The sequence below is a fragment of the Hirundo rustica genome, chromosome 11 (assembly GCF_015227805.2).
Source record: "Hirundo rustica isolate bHirRus1 chromosome 11, bHirRus1.pri.v3, whole genome shotgun sequence".
Classification (NCBI taxonomy): domain Eukaryota; kingdom Metazoa; phylum Chordata; class Aves; order Passeriformes; family Hirundinidae; genus Hirundo; species Hirundo rustica.
The window spans coordinates 1,508,826-1,528,982 of record NC_053460.1 but is presented as its reverse complement, the minus strand read 5'-3'; the positions used below and the strand labels follow the sequence as shown (position 1 = coordinate 1,528,982).

The following is a 20,157-nucleotide window of genomic DNA, read 5'->3' as shown; positions in this document are numbered from 1 at the left end:
AGCCCTTCCCAGGGTTGCCCAATTTGGGATTTCTGCCCGGGAATTGCGATGGTGATCTCACGGTGCGGGTGACGCAACGGGGCACGGCCTGGGGGGATGTCCCGGTGTCACCAGGGCAGCCCCGGACACCCCTTCCCACCTCCCTCCCGAAATTCTGGAGGTGTCAGGCTCCCCTGTTCCCGGCTGGCACACGTGGAGGGCAGAAGGAAGTGCCGGCCCGCGGGGAGGAGGAAGGAACCTGGAGCTGGAGTTTCCAGGTGTGTGCACATCACCTGCCCGGCCCTATAAAAAGGCGGCGGCGGCGGCAGCGCTGCCACTCACTCGGCCGCCTCATCCCTGGGGCTGCGCTTCCCGAGGGGCACCCCAGAAATTCGGGCGCGTTCCTTTTCCCTAAATTCGGCCGTGTTCCCTAAATTGGGCCGTGTTCGCTGCCCCCAACCCGCCCCCCCCCCCCCCCCCCCCCCCCAAATTCTGGCGTGGTCCCTCGACAGCTGGCTGATGGTAACGTGGGGTTTGGGGGGGCTGGGGGAGGTCGGGGGGAGAGGGGGGGGAAGTGTGGGGGTGGGAAAGGTGCTGGGGGTGTGGGGGGTGTGTGACATGTCATGTGTGGGGTTCAGTGAGTGTTCTCTGTGTGTTACATGTGCACAGCTCAGTGTGTGACATGTCATGTGTGGGGTTCAGTGAGTGTTCTATGTGTGTTACATGTGCACAGCTCTGGGTGTGACATGTCATGTGTGGGGTTCTGTGAGTGTTCTGTGTGTGTTACATGTGCACAGCTCTGGGTGTGACATGTCATGTGTGGGGTTCTGTGAGTGTTCTATATGTGTGTGACACACCATGTGCACAGCTCTGTGTGTGACATGTCACGTGTGGGGTTCTCTGAGTGCTTTATGTGTGTGTTACATGTGCACAGCTCTGTGTGTGACATGTCATGTGTGGGGTTCTGTGAGTGTTCTGTGTGTGTTACATGTGCACAGCTCTGTGTGTGTGACATGTCATGTGTGGGGTTCTCTGTGTGTTTTATGTGTATGTTACATGTGCACAGCTCAGTGTGTGACATGTCATGTGTGGGGTTCTGTGAGTGTTCTATATGTGTGTGACACACCATGTGCACACCCTGTGTGTGTTACATGTCACGTGTGGGGTTCTCTGAGTGCTTTATGTGTGTGTTACATGTGCACAGCTCTCTCTCTGTGTAATTTCATTTTACCACTCGTGTGTTACACGCCATGTGTAGCACTCTCTGTGTGTGTGTTTTATGTGCGCTACACGTCGTGCAGGGTTCTTCGTACGCCTGTGTATTTTACGTGTGTGTTACACACCACGTGCAGGGATCTGTGTGTTAATGATGAGTGTGTGTTAATTACGTGTGTTACACGTCACGTTCGGGGCTCTGTGTGTGTGTTAATGATGCGTGTGTGTTAATTACGTGTGTTACACGTCACGTTCGGGGCTCTGTGTGTGTGTTAATGATGAGTGTGTGTTAATTACGTGTGTTACACGTCACGTTCAGGGCTCTGTGTGTCTGTTAATGATGAGTGTGTGTTAATTACGTGTGTTACACGTCACGTTCAGGGCTCTGTGTGTGTGTTAATGATGAGTGTGTGTTAATTACGTGTGTTACACGTCACGTTCAGGGCTCTGTGTGTCTGTTAATGATGAGTGTGTGTTAATTACGTGTGTTACACGTCACGTTCAGGGCTCTGTGTGTGTGTTTTATCTGTGTGTTACACACCACGTTCAGGGCTCTGTGTGTGTGTTTTATCTGTGTGTTACACACCACGTTCAGGGCTCTGTGTGTGTGTTTTATCTGTGTGTTACACACCACGTGCAGGGCTCTGTGTGTGTGTTTTATCTGTGTGTTACACACCACGTGCAGGGCTCTGTGTGTGTGTTTTATCTGTGTGTTGCACGCCGCGTGCACGGCTCTGTGTGTGTTTATTTTGTGTGTTTATTAGCTGTGTTACAAGTCACGTGCAGGGCTCTCTGTGTGTTTGTGACAGGTGTGAGTTACCTGTCATGCACAGCTGTGTGTGTTACACCCTGTGCACAGCTCTGAGTGTATTTTATGTGTGTTACACACCCTGTGCACAGCTCTGTGTGTATGTTATGTGTGTGTTACACACCCTGTGCACGGCTCTGTGTATGTTACACCCTGTGCACAGTTCTGTGTGTATGTTATGTGTGTGTTACACACCCTGTGCATGGCTCTGTGTATGTTACACCCTGTGCACAGTTCTGTGTGTGTTACACCCTGTGCACAGTTCTGTGTGTATTTTATGTGTGTTACACACCCTGTGCACGGCTCTGTGTGTATGTTATGTGTGTGTTACACCCTGTGCACAGCTCCGTGTGTATTTTATGTGTGTGTTACACACCCTGTGCACAGCTCTGTGTGTGTATTTTCACGTCTGTGTCCATGCTGTGTGTCTGTGTGTGCACACCTGTGCCCAGGTGTGGGGGCGTGTAAAGCGCTCCCAGCTCACGGGGGGTGTGGGCACACCTGTGTCAGTGCTCTGTGTGTTTATATATATATTTTATATATAAATATATATATATATATCCATGTCAGTGCTCTGTGTGTGTTTATATGTGTTTGTATATATTTATTTCCCCGTCAGTGTTATGTGTGTGTGTGTGCACTGCTGCATCTCTGTTTATCTGTATTTCTCTGTATTTATATGTATTTATACTTTTTAAATATATTTATATCCCTGTCAGTGCTCTGTGTGTGTTTATCTGTATTTATCTATATTTCTATATATTTTCTATACGTTTCTATCCCTGTGAGTGCTCTGTGTGTGTTTATGTATTTTTCTATATTTCTATATATTTTTTCTGTATGTTTCTGTCCCTGTCAGTGCTCTGTGTGTGTCTATGTATTTTTCTATATTTCTATATATGTTTTCTATATGTTTTTATCCCTGTCAGTGCTCTCTGTGTGGGAGCACAGCCTCATTCTTGCAGCCCTGCTCACACAGAGGGGCCCAGGGGTGTTTTTGGCAGCCCAAAACATATCTATATATATATATATAAATATTCTGTGTGTATGTAGGTGTATATTTGCGTGTGTGACAGATGGCGTGTGTGCCCCTCTCCTGCACACCTGTGCCCCTTTTTTGGGGTGGTGGCTGTGGTATCCCTCTGTGTGCATACTCATGCATGTGGGGGTTCTCCTCTCTGTATTCGTTTATTGATTTCTAGATTTATTTCTAGATTATTTCTATAGTTGCTTGTTTCTATATTTTTCTATTTCTATAGAAATATAGAGATATAGAAATATCTATTTTCTTTATTTATATCTATTTTATATTTATATATAAATGTATATAAATATAAATATATAAATATACAAATATATAAATATATAAATATCTGAACCTGTATATTTATACAAATGCATATTTGTGTGTGTGTTTAAGCCTGCAGGTGCTGCTGTGCACGCACAGTGTGTGAGTGTGAACGTTGTGTGCATCCAAGCACGGGTGCACAGGGGTGCCCTGGTTTTTAGGGATGGGAAATGCACAGAGATACAGATGGATACAGATAGAAATATGCAGATAAATTGATTATATAGATTATATATAGATATATAGATTTATAGATAATGTATATCTATATATCTATATATCTATATAGATATTTATCTGTATATCTATATAACTATATATCTATATATAATCTAAATATCTATATATCTATATAGAGATAAAGGGATATAGGGATATAGGGATATAGAGATATAGAGATATAGAGATAAAGAGATAAATCAATATATCAATATATTGATATATTGATAGATATATAGCTATGATATACTGATATACATACAGATATAGAGATAGATAAAGACACAGATATATAAATATCTGGAGACACACACACAGAGACACGGATGATCTACAGATACGTACAGATAAAAATAGATAGTTACTATATAGACAGAGAGAGAAATATATAGATATATAGATTTTACATATAGAGAGACATCTAGAAATAGATGAACAGATAATAGATGGATAATTTATAGATGTGCAGACACACAGCCAGGCCCCAGGTGCTGTGGGGGTGCACACTGGCATTTTGGGGAGGGCTCTGCTGGGTCCCTGCCTGCCAAACCCCCCTGGCTGTGTGTGCCTGTCCCCACGGGTGTCACTGACCCTGTGCTGTGTGTGCCTGTCCCCACGGGTGTCACTGACCCTGTGTGTGCCTGTCCCTTGGCTGTCACTGACCCTGTGTGTGCCTGTCCCCACGGGTGTCACTGACCCTGTGTGTGCCTGTTCCCATGGGTGTCACTGACCCTGTGTGTGCCTGTCCCCACGGGTGTCACGGACCCTGTGTGTGCCTGTCCCCACGGGTGTCCCTGACCCCGCACTGTCCCTGTCCCTGACCCCGCGCTGTCCCCACGGCTGTCCCTGACCCCGCGCTGTCCCCAAGGCTGTCCCTGACCCCGCGCTGTCCCCACGGCTGTCCCTGACCCCGCGCTGTCCCTGTCCCTGACCCCGCGCTGTCCCCACGGCTGTCCCTGACCCCGTGCTGTCCCTGTCCCTGTCCCTGACCCCGCGCTGTCCCTGTCCCTGTCCCTGACCCCGTGCTGTCCCTGTCCCTGACCCCGTGCTGTCCCTGTCCCTGTCCCTGACCCCGCGCTGTCCCTGTCCCTGACCCTTTGCTGTCCCTGTCCCTGACCCCGCGCTGTCCCCACGGCTGTCCCTGACCCCGCGCTGTCCCTGTCCCTGACCCCGCGCTGTCCCCGCAGGGCTGGCTGTGTGTCCTGGCCCTGCTGGCGGTGCTGGGGCAGTGCCGGGGGCTGCGGCGCCCCGCCGCGGGCTCTGCGCTCTCCCCCGTGCGCTGCTACAGCGGGGCCGAGCTGGGCGACGAGGCTCCGGCGCATCTCCCGGGGCGCGGCCCGCGCTGGGACCGCCACGTGTCGGTGCAGCTGGTGCCGCATCTGGAGCAGCTGGAGGCCGGCGGCGCCCGGCGGCGGCGGCGGCACCGCCCGCACTCGTGTCCCTCGCTGTCGCTGAGCGCCGGGCTCCGCAGCGAGCCCCACGAGCGCTCCATCTCGCCGTGGCGCTACCGGTGAGTCCCGCCCGCACCCGCGCTCCTCTCCCTTCGACGCCGGCTTGCGAAGAGCCGGCGGCACAAAGGGGAAGTTGTCACCGCGTCCCTCCCCGCCTCTCCCCGCGCAGCATCGACGAGGACGAGAACCGCTACCCGCGCAAGCTGGCCTTCGCCGAGTGCCTGTGCAGCGGCTGCGTGGACGTGAAAACCGGCCGGGAGACCACGTCTCTCAACTCGGTGACCATCCACCAGACCATGCTGGTGCTGCGGCGCAAGCCGTGCCCGCGGCCCGCGGGGCCGGGGCTGGTGGCGCTGGAGGTGGATTACATCCGAGTGCCCGTGGGCTGCACCTGCGTCCTGCCCCGCACCGTGCGCTGAGCCGGCCCCACGCGTGACCGTGTCACCGCCCGTGCTTGTTTTAGAGCACCCGAGCCCGCCGGGGTGTCCCCTCCCCTGGTTATTTATGAGTTATTTATAAGCCTTGCTGCCGGGGGGGCTTTTTGTAGCCACTATTTATTGCTGAACCCAGCCCAGCCCAGCCACGGCTGTGACTCCGGGGCCAGCGTCGCCCCACGGTGCCCGAGGACCCTGCGAGTGCTGTCCGGGTTATTTATTCTCCCCCCCCCCCCCAAAAAAAAAGCTATTTATTGTCTCCTCCCCAGTGCTATTTAACGCTGCAAATAAAAGCCAACGAGCCCCGGCTTTGTCCTCGCTCTGTTCCCAGCCCAGGGGCAGTGGGATGTTGGGAACTGGGGCACAGGGACAGAGGCACATCCACGGGCAATGCCCAGCCGTGGGCACGGCCCCAGTGCACCCAGTGCAGGATGAACTGGGAGGTGACGGGGAGGGCGGCAGGGCACGGGGGGGCCCCACACCCCCAGCCCTGGCACCCCGACACCCACGGCCTTCCCAGGGCTCTGCCCCCGGGCACCGCATCCCACGGGCCCGGGACACTCCTGGGGGGCACGGGGCCACCTGCACCCCCCGAGGGTCTGTGTGGGGAGGGGGCAGAGGGGGACCCGGGGCGGCTGCTGGTCCCAGTGGGATCAAGGATTTGGCACCCACGAGTGGGATTGGGAAGGGAAATGCTCCCCATATTCCCTGCTGGGGGTTATCCCAGGTTTTGGGGGGCTCCTTTGGGACTCCCTGTGCAGCTGCAGTGTGGGGCCCTCCCAGTTCCATTTCCTCCATAAGGATTTTGGGAGGGGACCCTGCCGTGGCCGTACTCTGCACATCAGCACCCTGGATTTGCCCATATTCGCACCGTTTGTCCTCAAAACACCTCCCAGTCCTGTCCCAGCCGCCCCGGGAGCAGGGCAGGAATGGGAGGATTCCCCCTGGAGCAGCAGCCGGTGCCTTTCCCACTTTTTATTGCAACAGCAACCGCAGAAATGACAAAAACCAGGGAGAGGTGGAGCAGAGCTGCCTGATCCCCCCAGGGCTCCCCGAGAGCTGGAGCTCCACAGGGATTTGGGGATCCCCCAGGGAACCGAGGTGGGGGGGTGCTTGGAGAGTTGGGACCCTCAGGGAGCTGAGCATCCCCAGGGATTTGGGGTTTCCCAGGAGCTGAGGAGCCCCCGGGAACAGGAGACTCACAGGGAGCTGAGAATCCCCAAGGATTTGGGGGATCCTTAGGAGCTGGGAAGCTCTTGGGGGCTGCAGACCCCACAGGAAGCTGAACATCCTCGGGGATTTGGGGAGCTCCAGGAGCTGGGGAGTTCCTGGGAGCTGGAGACCCCACAGGGATTTGGAGATCTCCAGAAGCTGGGAAGCCCCTGGGGGCTGGAAACCCTACAGGGAGCAGCACATCGCTGGGAATTCGGGAGCTGAGCATCTAAGGGGATTCGGGGATCCCCGGGAGATCCTACAAGGAGCTGAGCATTGCTGGGGATTTGGAGATGCCCGGGAGCTGGGGACCCCACACACAGCATCACTGGGGATTTGGGGATCCCTGATGACCGCAGGGATCTGAGCATCACCAGGAGCTCAGCACCCCCAGGATTTCGGGGATCCCCAGGATCCCGTTCCCCGTGGCGGATCCAGGAGCAGCTGGGAAGCAGGAGCAGGGCAGAGGGGCAGGAGGATCCCCCGTTATTCCGCCTCCACAGGGATGGGGTTCACCTGCCCCCCCACCTCCGGCTGCTTCTTGCGGGCGTCGGGCGGGGGCCGGGGCGGGGGGTTGCTGGGGGGCTGCTTGATGGTGCCCCCCACTTGCGGCCGCTCCCGGGGCTTCTGCTCGATGGGTCTCCACTCCTCCCCTCGAACTGCAGCCTGCGGGACGGGGGATAGCGCCGGGGAACAAACTCCACCCCAAAAAGGGGCGGTTCGGGGCAGGGAAAGCACGGCCGGGAGCGGAGCGCGGGGAGGAGGATGCGACCCCCGGTCGGGACAGGCTTTTCCCGCAGCTCGGTCTGGGAATGCTCCCGGAATTCACACGGAAGTACTGCTCCATGGGTTTAGGGGTGCTCCCCTCCTCCCCAGCCCCCCCCAAGCCCCCGAAGCCCCTCTGCACTCACCAGCAGGTAGATGCCGCTGGCGATGCCCAGGCAGACGGTGCCCAGGATGGTGGAGAGGAGGAAACCGGCAGGGACAGCCAGGCTGTGACACAGATTTGGCGTTCAGGGGGAGCTGGGGGCCCGCAGCCCCCAGCCCCGACCCCGCTCCCCACTCACGTGGCGTGAAGGACGGCTCGGATGTAGTAATTCCTGGTGAGGGGCCCGAACAGCTTCACCACGGCCGTCAGGTACTTCTGGCCACTGCAGGGTGACAGCAGGGCGTCACAGGGGGTGTCCCCACCCTGCGGGGACCCCCAGCCCCCGGGGTCTGCAGGGGTCACCCCAAGGGATCCAGCCCCACTCCCACATCCCCGTGTTTGGGGGGCACCGGGAGCCCAGCACTCACCACCTCTCCATGGTGGATCCCTTTTTCCGTTTGCTCCTGGGATACTCCAGCAGGCAGACCAGGACGCCGGCAGCGCTGCCGGGGCGTCAAGGAAAAGCGGGACGGGAGCGGGAATAGCCCCAAGGAACGACCCCAGGAATGGGGCAGGGAAAGCACAGCTGGGACCAGGCTGGGATAAGGATGTGACGCCTCCCACCCCGGTGGGGACAGGGTTTTCCCGCAGCCCAGCCCCGGGAATGCTGTCGGGAAGGATACATGGAATAGGCCGCGAAGTACCAGCCCTTGAACTGCCCCGCCACGGCCACGATCCCGCCCGTCAGCAGGACTGCGGGAACGGCCGGGACGGAGGGGTCACACCGGGACACGGCCCCGGGGCAGGACACCGAGCCCGGCCGGGATCCACCCCCGAACCGGGATCCACCCCCGAACCGGGATCAACCCCCCAACCGGGATCAACCCCCCAACCGGGATCAACCCCCCAACCGGGATCAATCCTCAAACCGGGATCCAACCCCCCAACCGGGATCAACCCTCAAACCGGGATCAAACCCCCAAACCGGGATCAACCCCCCAACCGGGATCCATCCCCAAACCGGGATCAAACCCCCAAACCGGGATCAACCCCCCAACCGGGATCAATCCTCAAACTGGGATCAAACCCCCAAACCGGGATCCAACCCCCCAACCGGGATCAACCCTCAAACCGGGATCAAACCCCCAAACCGGGATCAACCCTCAAACCGGGATCAAACCCCCAAACCGGGATCAACCCTCAAACCGGGATCCACCCCCGAACCGGGATCAACCCCCGAACCGGGATCCAACCCCCGAACCGGGATCTAACCCCCAAACCGGGATCCAACCCCCGAACCGGGATCAATCCTCAAACCGGGATCCAACCCCCCAAACCGGGATCTAATCCCCAAATCGGGATCAACCCCCAAACCAGGAAATTGACCCCAACCGGGATCCAACCCCCAAAACCAGGATACAACCCCCAAACCAGGATCCAATCTCCGACCCGGGATACAACCCTCAAATCGGGATTCAACGCCCAAACCAGGATCCAAACCCTGGGATACAAACTCCCAAAACCCCCGAACTCAGGATACGCCCGCCCCAAACTCAGGGTGCAGCCCCCCGCAAGTCCCCACGGTGGGATTACGGCCCTGGGGACACTCGGGACCCCCCGGGTCCAGGGAAGGGAACCGAGGACTGCACCATGCCGCGCCCAGGGAACTCCGGGGCCTTTCGGGACATTTTCTGCCCCGTGGCCGGAGGAAGAGGAGAGGACGGAACCGAGGAAGAGAGCGCAGAGGAGGAAGAGAAAAGAGGAAGCGAAGGCTCCAGCCTCGCTGGGCCGGGACTTCCCGGCCGTCCCCGGCGCCTCCCGCCCGCACCCCCCAGCCGGTGAGACCGGGACCCCCCCCCCAAATCCCCCGGGGCCGTGTCTGGGGGCACCCCCGGGGCTCAGCATCCCCTCCCTGGGCTCGGCATCCGCAGCCCGCCGGGCGCTCACTCCTTCCCGAGGTGCCGGGGTCCCCTCCGCTGGCCAGCCCCGGCCCCCCCGAGCCCCCCGTACTCACTGAGCCCGGCGGCGAGCGCCTGCTCGTTCGCCCACATGGCCCACTCGATCTGCCCCATGGCCCGCAGCGGAGCCGCCGGCCCCGGCGCCTTCGGCTACTCCCGGCTCCGCTGGGCTCGGCCCGAGCGGGTTCGGCTGCTCCCGGCCCGGTCCGGCTCTGCTCGGCTCGGTTCGGCTCCGCTCGGCCGGTCCCGACCCGGAAGGCCGGTGCGCCGCTACCACCGCCGGCCACGCCCCCTCCGCTGTAACCACGCCCCTTCCCCACAGGCCACGCCCCCGCAGGACGCGGCACCTACCCGGGGGGACAGAGGGACGCGGGGGGTGACAAGGATGGGACAGGGTCAGTCCGACCTGGGGGGACAGAGGGACACGGAGGGGTGACAAGGATGGGACAGGGTCAGTCCGACCCGGGGGGACAGAGGGACACGGGGGGGGTGACAAGGAGGATGGGACAGGGTCAGTCCGATCCGGGGGGACAGAGGGACACGGGGGGTGACAAGGATGGGACAGGGTCAGTCCGACCCGGGGGGACAGAGGGACACGGGAGGTGACAAGGATGGGACAGGGTCAGTCCGACCCGGGGGGACAGGATCGTCTGTCCGTCAGGGACATCTGAGGGATGGGCACGGGATCGGCCCAGCAAGGGACAGGATCAGTGACGACACGGCGGCAAATGGCACGGGAGCTGCCCCACAAGGGACACAGGGGTCATGCGGGGGGACAGGGCTGTGCGCAGGAACGGGAACACCCCAGGGAATGTCCCCATCTCCTGTCTCCCCCTTTTGGCTGGCGCTGTTCTCCCCTCAACACCACACACAGAACCCGACACCCCAAAACAGCACTGGAAACAGGGATCTTCTATTTCCAAATTAGAAAAGATTAAAAACCAGCCCCGGGGGTCACATCCTGCCCCAGGGCTGGGGACAGCTTTGCAGCAGGCCTGCCTCAGGGTCCTGAGGGCTGCTGCTGGCGCCGGCAGAGCGTCCCAGCTGTCCCAGGGTGTCACCAGGGTCAGGCACGGCTCCGGGGCAGCCCATCCGCTCCCAGGAGGTGCTGGCTGGGGTCATCCACGAGCTGGGGACCAGGGCCGGGCTGTGGGGCAGGACACGGGTCAGGGACACCGGGGAGCCCCACTGCCTGCAGAGCCCGCCCAGGGTCACCCCAGGGGTCTTGCCAGTGGGAACGTGCCCAGAAATGGGGTCCTGCACACCCACCTGGGGATGGGGATGGGGTCCCACAGACCGCCCTGGGGACGGGAACAGGAATGGGATCCCACACACACCCTTGGGATGTGGACACACTGCCCTAGGAACTGGGACAGGGACGGAGTCCTGGACACCCCTGGGGACAGCAGCGAGGTCCCACCACCCCCCTCAGGGCCAGGGACGGGGTCAGAGGCCGTGTCCCCCCGGGTCGCACTCCCGCAGCCCCCCCTGCCCCTCACCTGGGTGTGCAGGATGTACTGGACAGCCCCCGGCACGGGCTCGGTGACCACGGCGCCCACCAGCTCCTGCGAGAGCGCGGCCGAGCCCACGGGCAGCCCCCGGACAAACCTGCGGCATGGCGAGCGCTCAGTGCCCGCGTCCCAGCACGTCCCCAGCGTGTCCCCAGCGTGTCCCCAGCACGTCCCCAGCCTGTCCCCAGCCTCCCCCGGCCAGAAGCGAGATTCCCTTACTGGTCCCCGTTGGTGGCGGGCGGGAAGCTGCGCCTCACCACCTCCACGAACTCGGCCACGGTGTCGGCCAGCGCGAAGATGACGGCGTTGGGGCCGGCGTCGAAGCTGTAGGCGACCTGCGGCGGCACGGTGGGGACGTGGGGACCCGGGGAAGGGCCACGGCGCCGTGACAGCCCCGGGGCCCCGCCGCTACCTTGGTGTGGCCGTGGTGGGCGTTGTAGCGATGCGCCAGCGCGATGATGCGGCGAGACACGTCGGTGAGGTAGAAGATGGGCGGGAAGGTGTCGAGGCAGGTGGCGTGGAACTGGTTGCTGTCCCTCATGGCCAGCTGGCCAAAGCCCTCGAAGTCCCGGTCGCGGATGTGCCGCATCATCTGGGCCAGGCGTTCGGGGACCACCACCTCTGCCCGGTGCTGCCAGGGCACGGGGAGCGGGTCACCGTCAGTCCACCCCAGTGACAGCCACGGCGGGTGGGTGGCAGTCAGCCCCACAAAGCAGTGGCAACCAGAGCAGGCAGGTCGTGGCCACCCCCGGTTTAGTGACACCGGTGGCAGGAGGGCCACGGTTACCCTAACTCAGCCACATCCACACCAGGTGGGTTGTGGTCACCCTGAATTTGGTGATAGCCACAGCGGGAAGGTCACTGTCACCCCGATTTGGTGACACCCACGGCACCATGACGCTTTGGGTGTCACTGCACACCCTCCAGCACCGTTCCAAGGGAAAGGGGACTCTGTCCCTGCCTGGGCAGGACGAGTCCCGTGTCCCGCTCCTACCTTCAGCAGGGGACTGGTCTCCACACTGGTCTGCATCCCCGCCGTGCTGCCCACCGGCTTCTTCTCCCCACTGACCTGGGGGGACACAGACAGTGGCACACGGCCCCTCCCGAGCTCCCCCCGAGTCCCAAATCCCCCCCAAATCCCCTGCCAGCCCCTCACCACCAGGATGAGGACGTGGAGCTCCGGCCAGTGCGTCTCGGGGGCCACCTGGAGGGCCAGGCTGTCGGTGCCATCGGGGCGCTCCCCGCGCTGCCACTGCACGAAGCCCCCGAACATGCTGCGACAGGCACTGCCCGAGCCCCGCCGGGCCACCTCGGACAGCTCTTCCTGCAGGCCATAGAGCCGGGCCAGCGCCGACACTGCGGGGACAGGCAGAGGGGACACCCCTGTCACCTGTTATGGTGCTACCACAGAGCTGGGTCAGCACTAACACTGCGGGGACAGGCAGAGGGGACACCCCTGTCACCTGTTATGGTGCTAACACAGAGCTGGGTCAGCACCAACACTGCAGGGACAGGCAGAGGGGACATCCCTGTCACCTGTTATGGTGCTAACACAGAGCTGGGTCAGCACTAACACTGCGGGGACAGGCAGAGGGGACACCCCTGTCACCTGTTATGGTGCTAACACAGAGCTGGGTCAGCACCAACACTGCAGGGACAGGCAGAGGGGACACCCCTGTCACCCGTTATGGTGCTACCACAGAGCCAGGCCAGCACCAACACTGTGGGGACAGGCAGAGGGGACACCCCTGTCACCCCTCCTGATGCCAACACAGAGCTGGGCCAGCCAGAGCACAGAGGGGACACCCCAGCACAGAGCACAGAGGGGACACCCCAGCACCCTCCATGCCACACTGCCACAGGCAGGGGACAGGTCCCAGCAAGGGGACACCCCTGGGACCCCTCCCAAGCAGAGGACAGCCCAGGGCCAGGCCCACACGCACCCAGGCAGGCGTAGCCGGCGGCGGACGAGGCGAGCCCGGCGGCCGTGGGGAAGTTGTTCTCGGAGGCGATGTGGATTTTGTAGGAAAGGCTGAGCGCGGCCGCGTCCTCGCCGCCCCCGCGGCGCTTCCGTGCCAGGCGCCGAACTGCGGGGACAGCAGGGTCAGGGGACACCAGGGACGCCGGGCACACCCCGGGGCAGGGGACGCTCACCCTCACGCAGGCAGGCCTGCACCCGCGGGTGCCCCACGTCCACCTCCTTCCCGTTGAGCCACAGCCGGTCCTCCGTGAAATCACGGCTGGCCGCCGCCGTCGTGGTGGTCTTGAGCTGTGGGGAGAGAGGGAGGGGGCTCAGCACCCCTGGACGGCTGATCCTAATCCTGATCCTAATCCTGATCCTGACACTGACCCACCTGGTCCTGGTGCAGAGTCACGCTCAGGGAGGAGTTGATGGGCAGGATGAGGTCGGTGTCACGCTTGCCCCCTGCAAGAGAGCACGGCATGGCACGGCTTGGAATGGCACGGAACGGTTTGATGGCACTGATGGACACAGCAAAGCACGGCATGACGGCGCCCGGCATGGCATGGAACAGCCAGGAGTGGCATGGCTAGAAATGGCATGGCACAGTTAGGAATGGCACGGCACAGCTGGGAATGGGATGGCATGGCATGGAACAGCCAGGAATGGCATGGCTAGAAATGGCACGGCACGGCTGGGAATGGCACGGCATGCCTAGGACTGGCACGGAACAGTTCGGAAGGGCACTGATGACGGACACAGCAAAGCCCGGCATAGCAGCGCTCGGCATGGCGTGGAACAGCCTGGAATGACACGGCCCGGCACAGCGTCACCTGTCAGGGCACAGCCGGACGTGGCACACCCGGCACAGCCCCCGCGCAGGTGCCAAGCCCGCCCCGGCCCGTGTCCCGCGGCACTCACAGTATTTGATGACGGCGATGTTCACGGGGGCCGTGCAGGTGGCCATGACCGGCCCGCGCTCCGCCGCCATCGCCGCCGCCTCCGCCGGCCGCCCTCAGGCCCCGCCCCGCATGTGACCGTGGCCTGCGGCGGGTCCCGCCTCGCCATTGGTCCAGAGCGCAGCACCCGGTTCCCAACAGCCAATGGCAGCGATCGGACCACGGGAGGCCCCGCCCCCCGAAAGGGGCCGGGCGGGACCTGCGCGGCGCCATTTTTGAATTGGGCAATAGAAGCGCATGCGCAGAGGCTCCCGCTGCTCCCGGCACCTGCCCGGTTCTGTTTCCCGTGCTCCCCGCACCGCTCCACCTCCAGCTCCCCACTGCCCCGGTGTTACCCGGTGTCCTGGGTGTCCCCAGTATCGCCCCAGTGCACCTCCAGTGCTCCCAGACCCCGCACCCTTCACACCCCAGCGCTCCCAAATCCTTCAGGGGCACCTGGATCCCGGGATCCCAGTGCTCCCAGTGGAGGCCAGGCGTGGATGAAACGGCCTTTATTGAGAAAAAATGGTTTGCTACAAACACGTCATCGAGTTAACTCTTCTTCAAAAAACGGGACGGCTCGTTAAAAGTTTCTAATTATGCAAAAAAAGTGGTGGGTGACGCACTTGGCGGGCACGGCTGGCGGGATCCAGGGATCCCTGGCACAAGGGTCCCTGGCACAGAGGAATCCCTGGCGTGGCCCCTCACACCCAGGGCCTTAAAGTGCTTTACGAAAGCAGCTCTTGCTGCCCCTGCTCTGTCTCTGTGGGGCAAAAAGGAGAAGGAGAAGGAGACAGGGAAGGAGCCCGAGGTTAATTTAACAGTGCTGGCCCAACAGCATGGAGCTCTCACGGAGGCTGCTGCAGCAGCTGAGGGTCCCAAATGCTCCTGGGTCCCTCCTGAAGGTGCCAGTGCTCTCTATCCCACCAGGAACATCCTCCAGGTGCCAGCAATGCCAGGCAGGTAAGAGAAGAAGCCATCCCTCCTCCCTGGCCTGGCTCCAGAGAGGAGAGCAGGGCAGCTCCAACCCTTTCCCTGCCCTACCAGGGGAACTGAGGGTTCCCTGCATGCCCCTGGCAGGGCTGCAGATCACAAAATCATCCAGTATGATGAAAATCAAAATAAAACCCAAGCCAGTATTGCTAGAGCAGAGCTGGAGGCAGGTTTTGGATAAAGCCTGGGAATTCTCTGAGCAGGGAGGCGCAGAGAGAGCCTCCCCCACCCGTGCCAGCCTCTCCCAGCCCTCCAGAGCCAACCCCACACCAGCAGCAGGCAGGGCTGAGAGGAAGGGGCAGGGGGAACAGGGGTCACCAGGATGCCGTGGGGCACCTCGCATCAACAGTGCCCCATTCCCAGGGAGGGATTCCATCCCTGGGAACGCATTCCCTTATTTCTGAGGGGGTAAGGAGCTCGGGTTCCTGCACGGACAGGATGGACAGACAGACATTCCATAGGCAACCAGCACCTGGATCCAATCCAGCTGCTCCTGCCGAGTGCCAGCGTGGCACAACGATCCTGCCAGCTCCTTCACGGGCAGAGGAACTCTGGTGAGGGAAGGGAAAGGCCCAGAAAGATCCAGGGACGTCCCACACAAAGATCCCTGCACTTCCCCTCACCTCAGAGTCCGACCCGCCGCTCCGGGATCCAGCTCCTGCCTCCCGCCCCATTCCCAATCCACCTGTTCATTTGCTTGGGTTATTTGTGTAAAAAATAAACTTTCTTAAATAGTGTTCCATAAAAATACTCTTGTCCCGGGTGGCAGGTATTGCGGTGAGAAGGGGAACAGCTTCTGACCCCGCTCTAGAAAACGTGGAAAAGGCTTCGCGCCGCTTCGTGTAGAAAAACGCAAGGATCCGGTATCCCAAGAGCAGGTACAAAACAGGGAAGGGAAGGGTTTCCCTGGATGCTGGATGCCGTCCTCGAGGGCTCCACTGCTCAGTCTCATCCCGGGATTCAGGTGAAGGAGGCAGCTCCAGCCTCCAGCACGGGGGTCAGGACGGGCTGACGTCTCTAGAAAAATCCTCGGAGAGTTTAAAAAAAGATGCTCGGTGCTGCCTTGCTCCTTTTTAAAAGGATGTGGGCGATTCCAGTCCCAAATTAGGGTGTTTGGCATCCAGTCCATCAGTTTCAGGTACCTATTTCGGTTGCAACGGAGAGCAGGGACGAGTGTGCCAAAAAAGCATCTAATAATAAATAGATCTGGACAAAGGGCTATGCTCCCAACACAGATATCCGATGCCTATCCAAGGACTGATCCCAGCCCTGAGGCTCCTCTCTCCAGAGGTCTCTGCTCACTCACTGTGACTCCTGAAGAAGCTCCACCTTTTTAAACAAGGTGGGATTTGCAGCGGGAACGGAGGCAGCAGTGTGGCTCCGGAGGAGCCGGGGCAGGGAGAGGATCAGCCTCAGTTCTCAGAGAGGGACAGAGCCAGGGCCGCCTGCAACGCTGCCTCCTCGTCGATGTTGTAATCCTGAAAAGCAAAGAGGAGAGCTCAGGAGAGCTGGCACAGCCAGGGCACGCTGTGCCCACCAAGCCCTGCCCGCTCCCGGTGGAGCCTCCACTCCTCTGGCACGCGGATCCCAGGAATGCCACCCCTGTTCTCTGGGGTGTGCTTTGTGCCCACATCCCTCTCCTGCCTGCAGTCTCCCTCCTGGGAGATGCCCACACAAGCTGAGGCCAAAGGGTGAAGCTTTCCAGCAAGGCCAGGGGATTCTGCAGAGCTCCAGGCTGGGCTTATCCAACAGCGCTCCTGAAGCCAGGATAATGCCTGGAGGTTCTTTTCCCTGACATCTCTCCAATGAAAACAGGATGGGAACAGAGCCTCCCCCGAGGCCAAGGCTGAGCCATGAGAACTGCCCCCCACACAGGAGGGGTCAGGGACCCCCCACACGCAACAACCAAAACCCTGGGGCTGGGCTGCTCCCTCCCCCTGCTCCCAAAACCTCCAAGAAAAGGGGTTTTGTGTTAGAATTCCTCAGGGGAAGAGCTTCAAGGAAAAACCCATCCTGTGGAGCGCAGGAACAATTCTCTCTCCTCCTGGTGCGTCAGGACAACCTGGTGGGTGTGGGAGCCTCATGTCCGCAATGTCGCCATCCCAAGGGCATGGGAAGGGCTGGTTTCACCTCCTGGCACAGAGCACGGGGAGGGGAGTCCCCCCTCTTGTGGCTCAGGGTGACACTCACCACGAAGGTGTCGTAGGAGAACTTGTGCCTGTGGAGCAGGTGCTGCAGGAAGTTGGCACTCTTGTAGCTGGGATCCCCCCAGGGCATGGCCGAGCACACCGGGCACACCTGTGGGGACACGGAACGGTGGCACCTGCACCCACAGGGGTGAGTGCTGACCCTCCTCTGACACGCTCCAAGCCCCATCCAGCTTGGCCTTGGGCACTTCCAGGGATCCAGGGGCAGCCACAGCTTCTCTGGGCACCCTGTGCCAGGGCCTGCCCACCTTCCCAGGGAAGGATTTCTCCCTGATATCCAACCCAAACCATGTCTCTGGCAGTCTGGATCCGTTCCCCCTGGTCCTGTCACTCCAGGCCCTCATCAATAGCCACTCTCCACCTTTCCTGAAGGTCCTGGAAGGCCACAATTAGGTCTCCCTGCAGCTTCTCTTTTCCAGGCTGAATAATCCCAACTTTCTCAGCATTTCCTCATGGCAGAGCTGCTCCATCCCTCTGACCAATTTCGTGACCTCCTCTGGAGTTGCTCCAACAGCTCCAGCTCCTTCCTGTGCAGAAGATCCCAAGTTCCCCACCTCGGTCAACCCAGAGGGAACAGGGAGAGGAAATCCAGGCACCAGCATGTTTGCAGGAACAGGGGATGGAGGCAACTCATTCCAGGGAGCCTCTAACAAGGCAGAGAGAGACCCCCACCTCCCAGAGGGATTTAAACACAGCCGTGCTTCCACAAACATCCGTACTGGGAGGCCGCAGCAGCCGGGGCGTGGCTGGATTCCCAGAGCTGCCCCGCAGGGCCCGGCGTCACTCACCACTTTGTTGGGGTCGTTGCGGTGGTTTTCCATGCAGTGCTTCAGCAGCTCCTGCTGGTCCAGGTTCCGCGCCCCGCAGTACGGACACACGAAGGTGGAGCGGTTGGGAACGTTGCTGAAGGGAGCAAGGAGGAGCTCAGATCTGAGGGGAGGCTGGACTGGCTCCTTCCAAACTAGCACGGCAGAGGTCTGTGACAGCACGAGCCAGCCCGGCCCCTTCCCAGCCCTCCTCCCTTCATCCCACCCGGAACCCGGAGCGGCGGTGCCGGGAGGGAAAAGGAGCTGCTCTCCCCGCCAGGGAAAGGCAGACCTGGATTGCAGGGCATGCAGTCAGGGGCATGTTTCCCTACCCGAGGCACAGGAATACCTGGGAATAGGCTGGGACGTGGGGACAACTGGAACAAACTTGGGGCAGTTGGCCATCTGCTCCTGCACCTTGGCGCAGGACGAGACGTGCGAGCGCATTTTGGCCAGGGTCACCTGGAAAAGGAGGACAAAAAAACATTCCTGGAGGTGCAGGAACACCTGCCAGGAGCCAGGCCAGGAGCTGGCTTCACTCAGCCGAGGCGGGAGTGACTCTGGTCCGCGTGGGATGACCCAGAGCAGTGGGAATGCTGCACCCAGCCGTCCTTCCTTGCAGGACGGAGATTTGGGACCACAGGGATCCCCACAAGTTCTGCCCCTGTTCCCTGGGAGCAGAGCCCGACCCCCATCTGCCTGTCCCCTCTTGTCAGAGAGTTGTGCAGAGCCAGAAGATCCCCCCTGAGCCTCCTTTTCTCCAGGCTCAGCCCCTTTCCCAGCTCTGGAAACATTCCAGAGGAGGACAGGGACAATGGGGACAGGCAGCTTTACCTTCTTGCTGCAGCCTCTGCAGGGAGCCTTGTAGGACGAGAGCTGCTTCTCCACGCTGGAAGCCTTCTCCACCTTTTTGGGATCGAAGGGCACGCGGCAGAGCGGGCACAGCGGGGAGGGCACCTGCAGGCAGGGCTGCAGGCATTCCCCACAAAACCTGGGGGCACAGAGCGGCCCTGAGCACCCTGGGGACAGCAGGATCCCAGCAAGGCACCCCGGGCCTTCCAATGCCCCCAAAGCCAGGGATCAGCATCTCTACTGGGAAAACTGGGATCAGGTGAGTCCCTGCTGCACGGACTGCTCCAAGGCTGGATTTGAAAGGAGCCGGTGTTGAGTATCAGGGCCAGGCAGGAGCCTGGATCACCTCACTGAAAGGTCCTTCCATCCCCAGGAGCAAAGGAATCCACGGGCTGAGGAATCCCAGCAGCCCAGTGGAGGCAAAGGGAGGCACCGAGGCAAAGGAGCCCCATCCCCAAAACCCGATTATCCCTCCCTCATTCCTGGCCTCTCGTCCCCAGCTCCAGCCACCAGGAACAGGGAATGAAACACCACAAAGCCTCTGCCACCGCAAGGGGAGCAGGGATGAGGAGGGGGGATGGTGGAGGGGGTCAGGAATCGCCCCCAGCCCCAAACAAGCAGGAGTGAGGCGGTGCTGGAGCTCCAAACAACGCCACAGTCCCTTGGGAATGTCTCCAAATTCAGATGGAAAAAAAGGGATCAAGGTGTCCCCAAAATGCTGGGGGGACACGTGAACAAGGGTTTGGGGGGTCCTGGGGACACGAGTCAGGTCTGGGGGCAGAGGGAGTGGAAGGGGTGGGATGGGGACCCGGTGTGGGACGGGATGGGGGGTCCCGGTACCCGAACCAGCCCCGGTGCCGGCATGAGGTTCACCGGCAGAGCCCGCAAGGATCCCGCGGCCAGCACAGCGCCCAGCCCCGCGTCGCACCCGTCCCCCGGGGCCGCCTCAGCCCGGGGTCCCCGGGGGTCCCCGCCGCCCCCGCCCGTGCCCCGTCTCACGTGTGCCCGCAGCCCGCGATGCCGACGGCGCGGTGGAAAACCTCGAGGCAGATAGGGCAACTGAACTGCGCCTCCAGCGCCTCGGCCGCGGCCCCGGGCCCGGGGGCGGCGCGGGGGGGCCCGGCCGGGCCCTGCGGCCGCTGCGCCGCCGCCACCAGCAGGCTCCGGAACATGGCGGCGGCGGCGGCCGGCGGGGCGGGTGTGACGTCACCGAGCGGCGCCGCTACGTCATCACGCGGGACGGGAGCGCACCGGGACGCGGCGGGACCGAGGGGAGCCGAGTGCGAGCCGAGCGGAGCCGAACGCGGCCGAGCGGAGCCGAACGGGGCTGAGGGGGGCCGGAGCCGAGCAGGACCCCCGGGGACCCACCGGGACCCACCGGGACCCACCGGAATCCAC

The 20,157-nt window shown here is 60.9% G+C and overlaps 4 protein-coding genes across 4 annotated transcripts; 1 reads left to right on the top strand and 3 right to left on the bottom strand.

The window, feature by feature from the left end:
• Nucleotides 1-4,762: 4,762 nt before the first annotated feature.
• IL17C (interleukin 17C) lies at nucleotides 4,763-5,439 on the top strand (the record flags this gene model as incomplete). Its single annotated transcript, XM_040075809.1, has 2 exons — nucleotides 4,763-5,079; nucleotides 5,190-5,439. Coding segments are annotated over 2 exons (567 nt in total), but the record flags the coding sequence as incomplete, so codon positions are not given.
• Nucleotides 5,440-5,681: 242 nt separating this feature from the next.
• LOC120757694 (cytochrome b-245 light chain) lies at nucleotides 5,682-9,726 on the bottom strand. The gene is made up of 6 exons (XM_040075232.2): nucleotides 9,549-9,726; nucleotides 8,218-8,287; nucleotides 7,963-8,037; nucleotides 7,734-7,817; nucleotides 7,578-7,659; nucleotides 5,682-7,332 (listed from the first exon to the last, which is right to left on the bottom strand). Exons 1-6 carry the CDS (start codon nucleotides 9,604-9,606, stop codon nucleotides 7,153-7,155), a joined length of 549 nt encoding a protein of 182 aa, XP_039931166.1. The 5' UTR covers nucleotides 9,607-9,726; the 3' UTR covers nucleotides 5,682-7,152.
• A 298-nt stretch (nucleotides 9,727-10,024) lies between these two features.
• Nucleotides 10,025-13,988, bottom strand: MVD (mevalonate diphosphate decarboxylase). The gene is made up of 10 exons (XM_040075346.1): nucleotides 13,885-13,988; nucleotides 13,358-13,428; nucleotides 13,158-13,272; nucleotides 12,947-13,090; nucleotides 12,160-12,359; nucleotides 11,998-12,072; nucleotides 11,416-11,634; nucleotides 11,223-11,338; nucleotides 10,992-11,100; nucleotides 10,025-10,639 (listed from the first exon to the last, which is right to left on the bottom strand). Exons 1-10 carry the CDS (start codon nucleotides 13,952-13,954, stop codon nucleotides 10,559-10,561), a joined length of 1,200 nt encoding a protein of 399 aa, XP_039931280.1. The 5' UTR covers nucleotides 13,955-13,988; the 3' UTR covers nucleotides 10,025-10,558.
• Nucleotides 13,989-14,398: 410 nt separating this feature from the next.
• On the bottom strand, nucleotides 14,399-19,936 carry RNF166 (ring finger protein 166). Its single transcript, XM_040075739.1, has 6 exons — nucleotides 19,759-19,936; nucleotides 18,742-18,898; nucleotides 18,257-18,369; nucleotides 17,890-18,004; nucleotides 17,085-17,192; nucleotides 14,399-16,372 (listed from the first exon to the last, which is right to left on the bottom strand). The coding sequence occupies exons 1-6, from the start codon at nucleotides 19,929-19,931 to the stop codon at nucleotides 16,307-16,309; spliced, it is 732 nt and encodes a 243-aa protein (XP_039931673.1). The 5' UTR covers nucleotides 19,932-19,936; the 3' UTR covers nucleotides 14,399-16,306.
• Nucleotides 19,937-20,157: the final 221 nt, after the last annotated feature.

Coding starts and splice junctions, on each gene's coding strand:
- LOC120757694 (XM_040075232.2), bottom strand. CDS start 9,606: ATGGGGCAGATCGAGTGGGCCATGTGGGCGAACGAGCAGGCGCTCGCC. Junction 7,818..7,962: donor GGATCCACCATGGAGAGGTG/GTGAGTGCTGGG, acceptor GTCACCCTGCAG/TGGCCAGAAGTACCTGACGG. Junction 7,333..7,577: donor CCAGCGGCATCTACCTGCTG/GTGAGTGCAGAG, acceptor CCCGTCCCGCAG/GCTGCAGTTCGAGGGGAGGA.
- RNF166 (XM_040075739.1), bottom strand. CDS start 19,931: ATGTTCCGGAGCCTGCTGGTGGCGGCGGCGCAGCGGCCGCAGGGCCCG. Junction 18,005..18,256: donor ACGTCCCAGCCTATTCCCAG/GTATTCCTGTGC, acceptor TGCTCCCTTCAG/CAACGTTCCCAACCGCTCCA. Junction 16,373..17,084: donor TCTCCTACGACACCTTCGTG/GTGAGTGTCACC, acceptor TTTGCTTTTCAG/GATTACAACATCGACGAGGA.
- MVD (XM_040075346.1), bottom strand. CDS start 13,954: ATGGCGGCGGAGCGCGGGCCGGTCATGGCCACCTGCACGGCCCCCGTG. Junction 11,635..11,997: donor AGACCAGTCCCCTGCTGAAG/GTAGGAGCGGGA, acceptor GTGCCCTGGCAG/CACCGGGCAGAGGTGGTGGT. Junction 10,640..10,991: donor AGTACATCCTGCACACCCAG/GTGAGGGGCAGG, acceptor CCTGCCCCACAG/CCCGGCCCTGGTCCCCAGCT.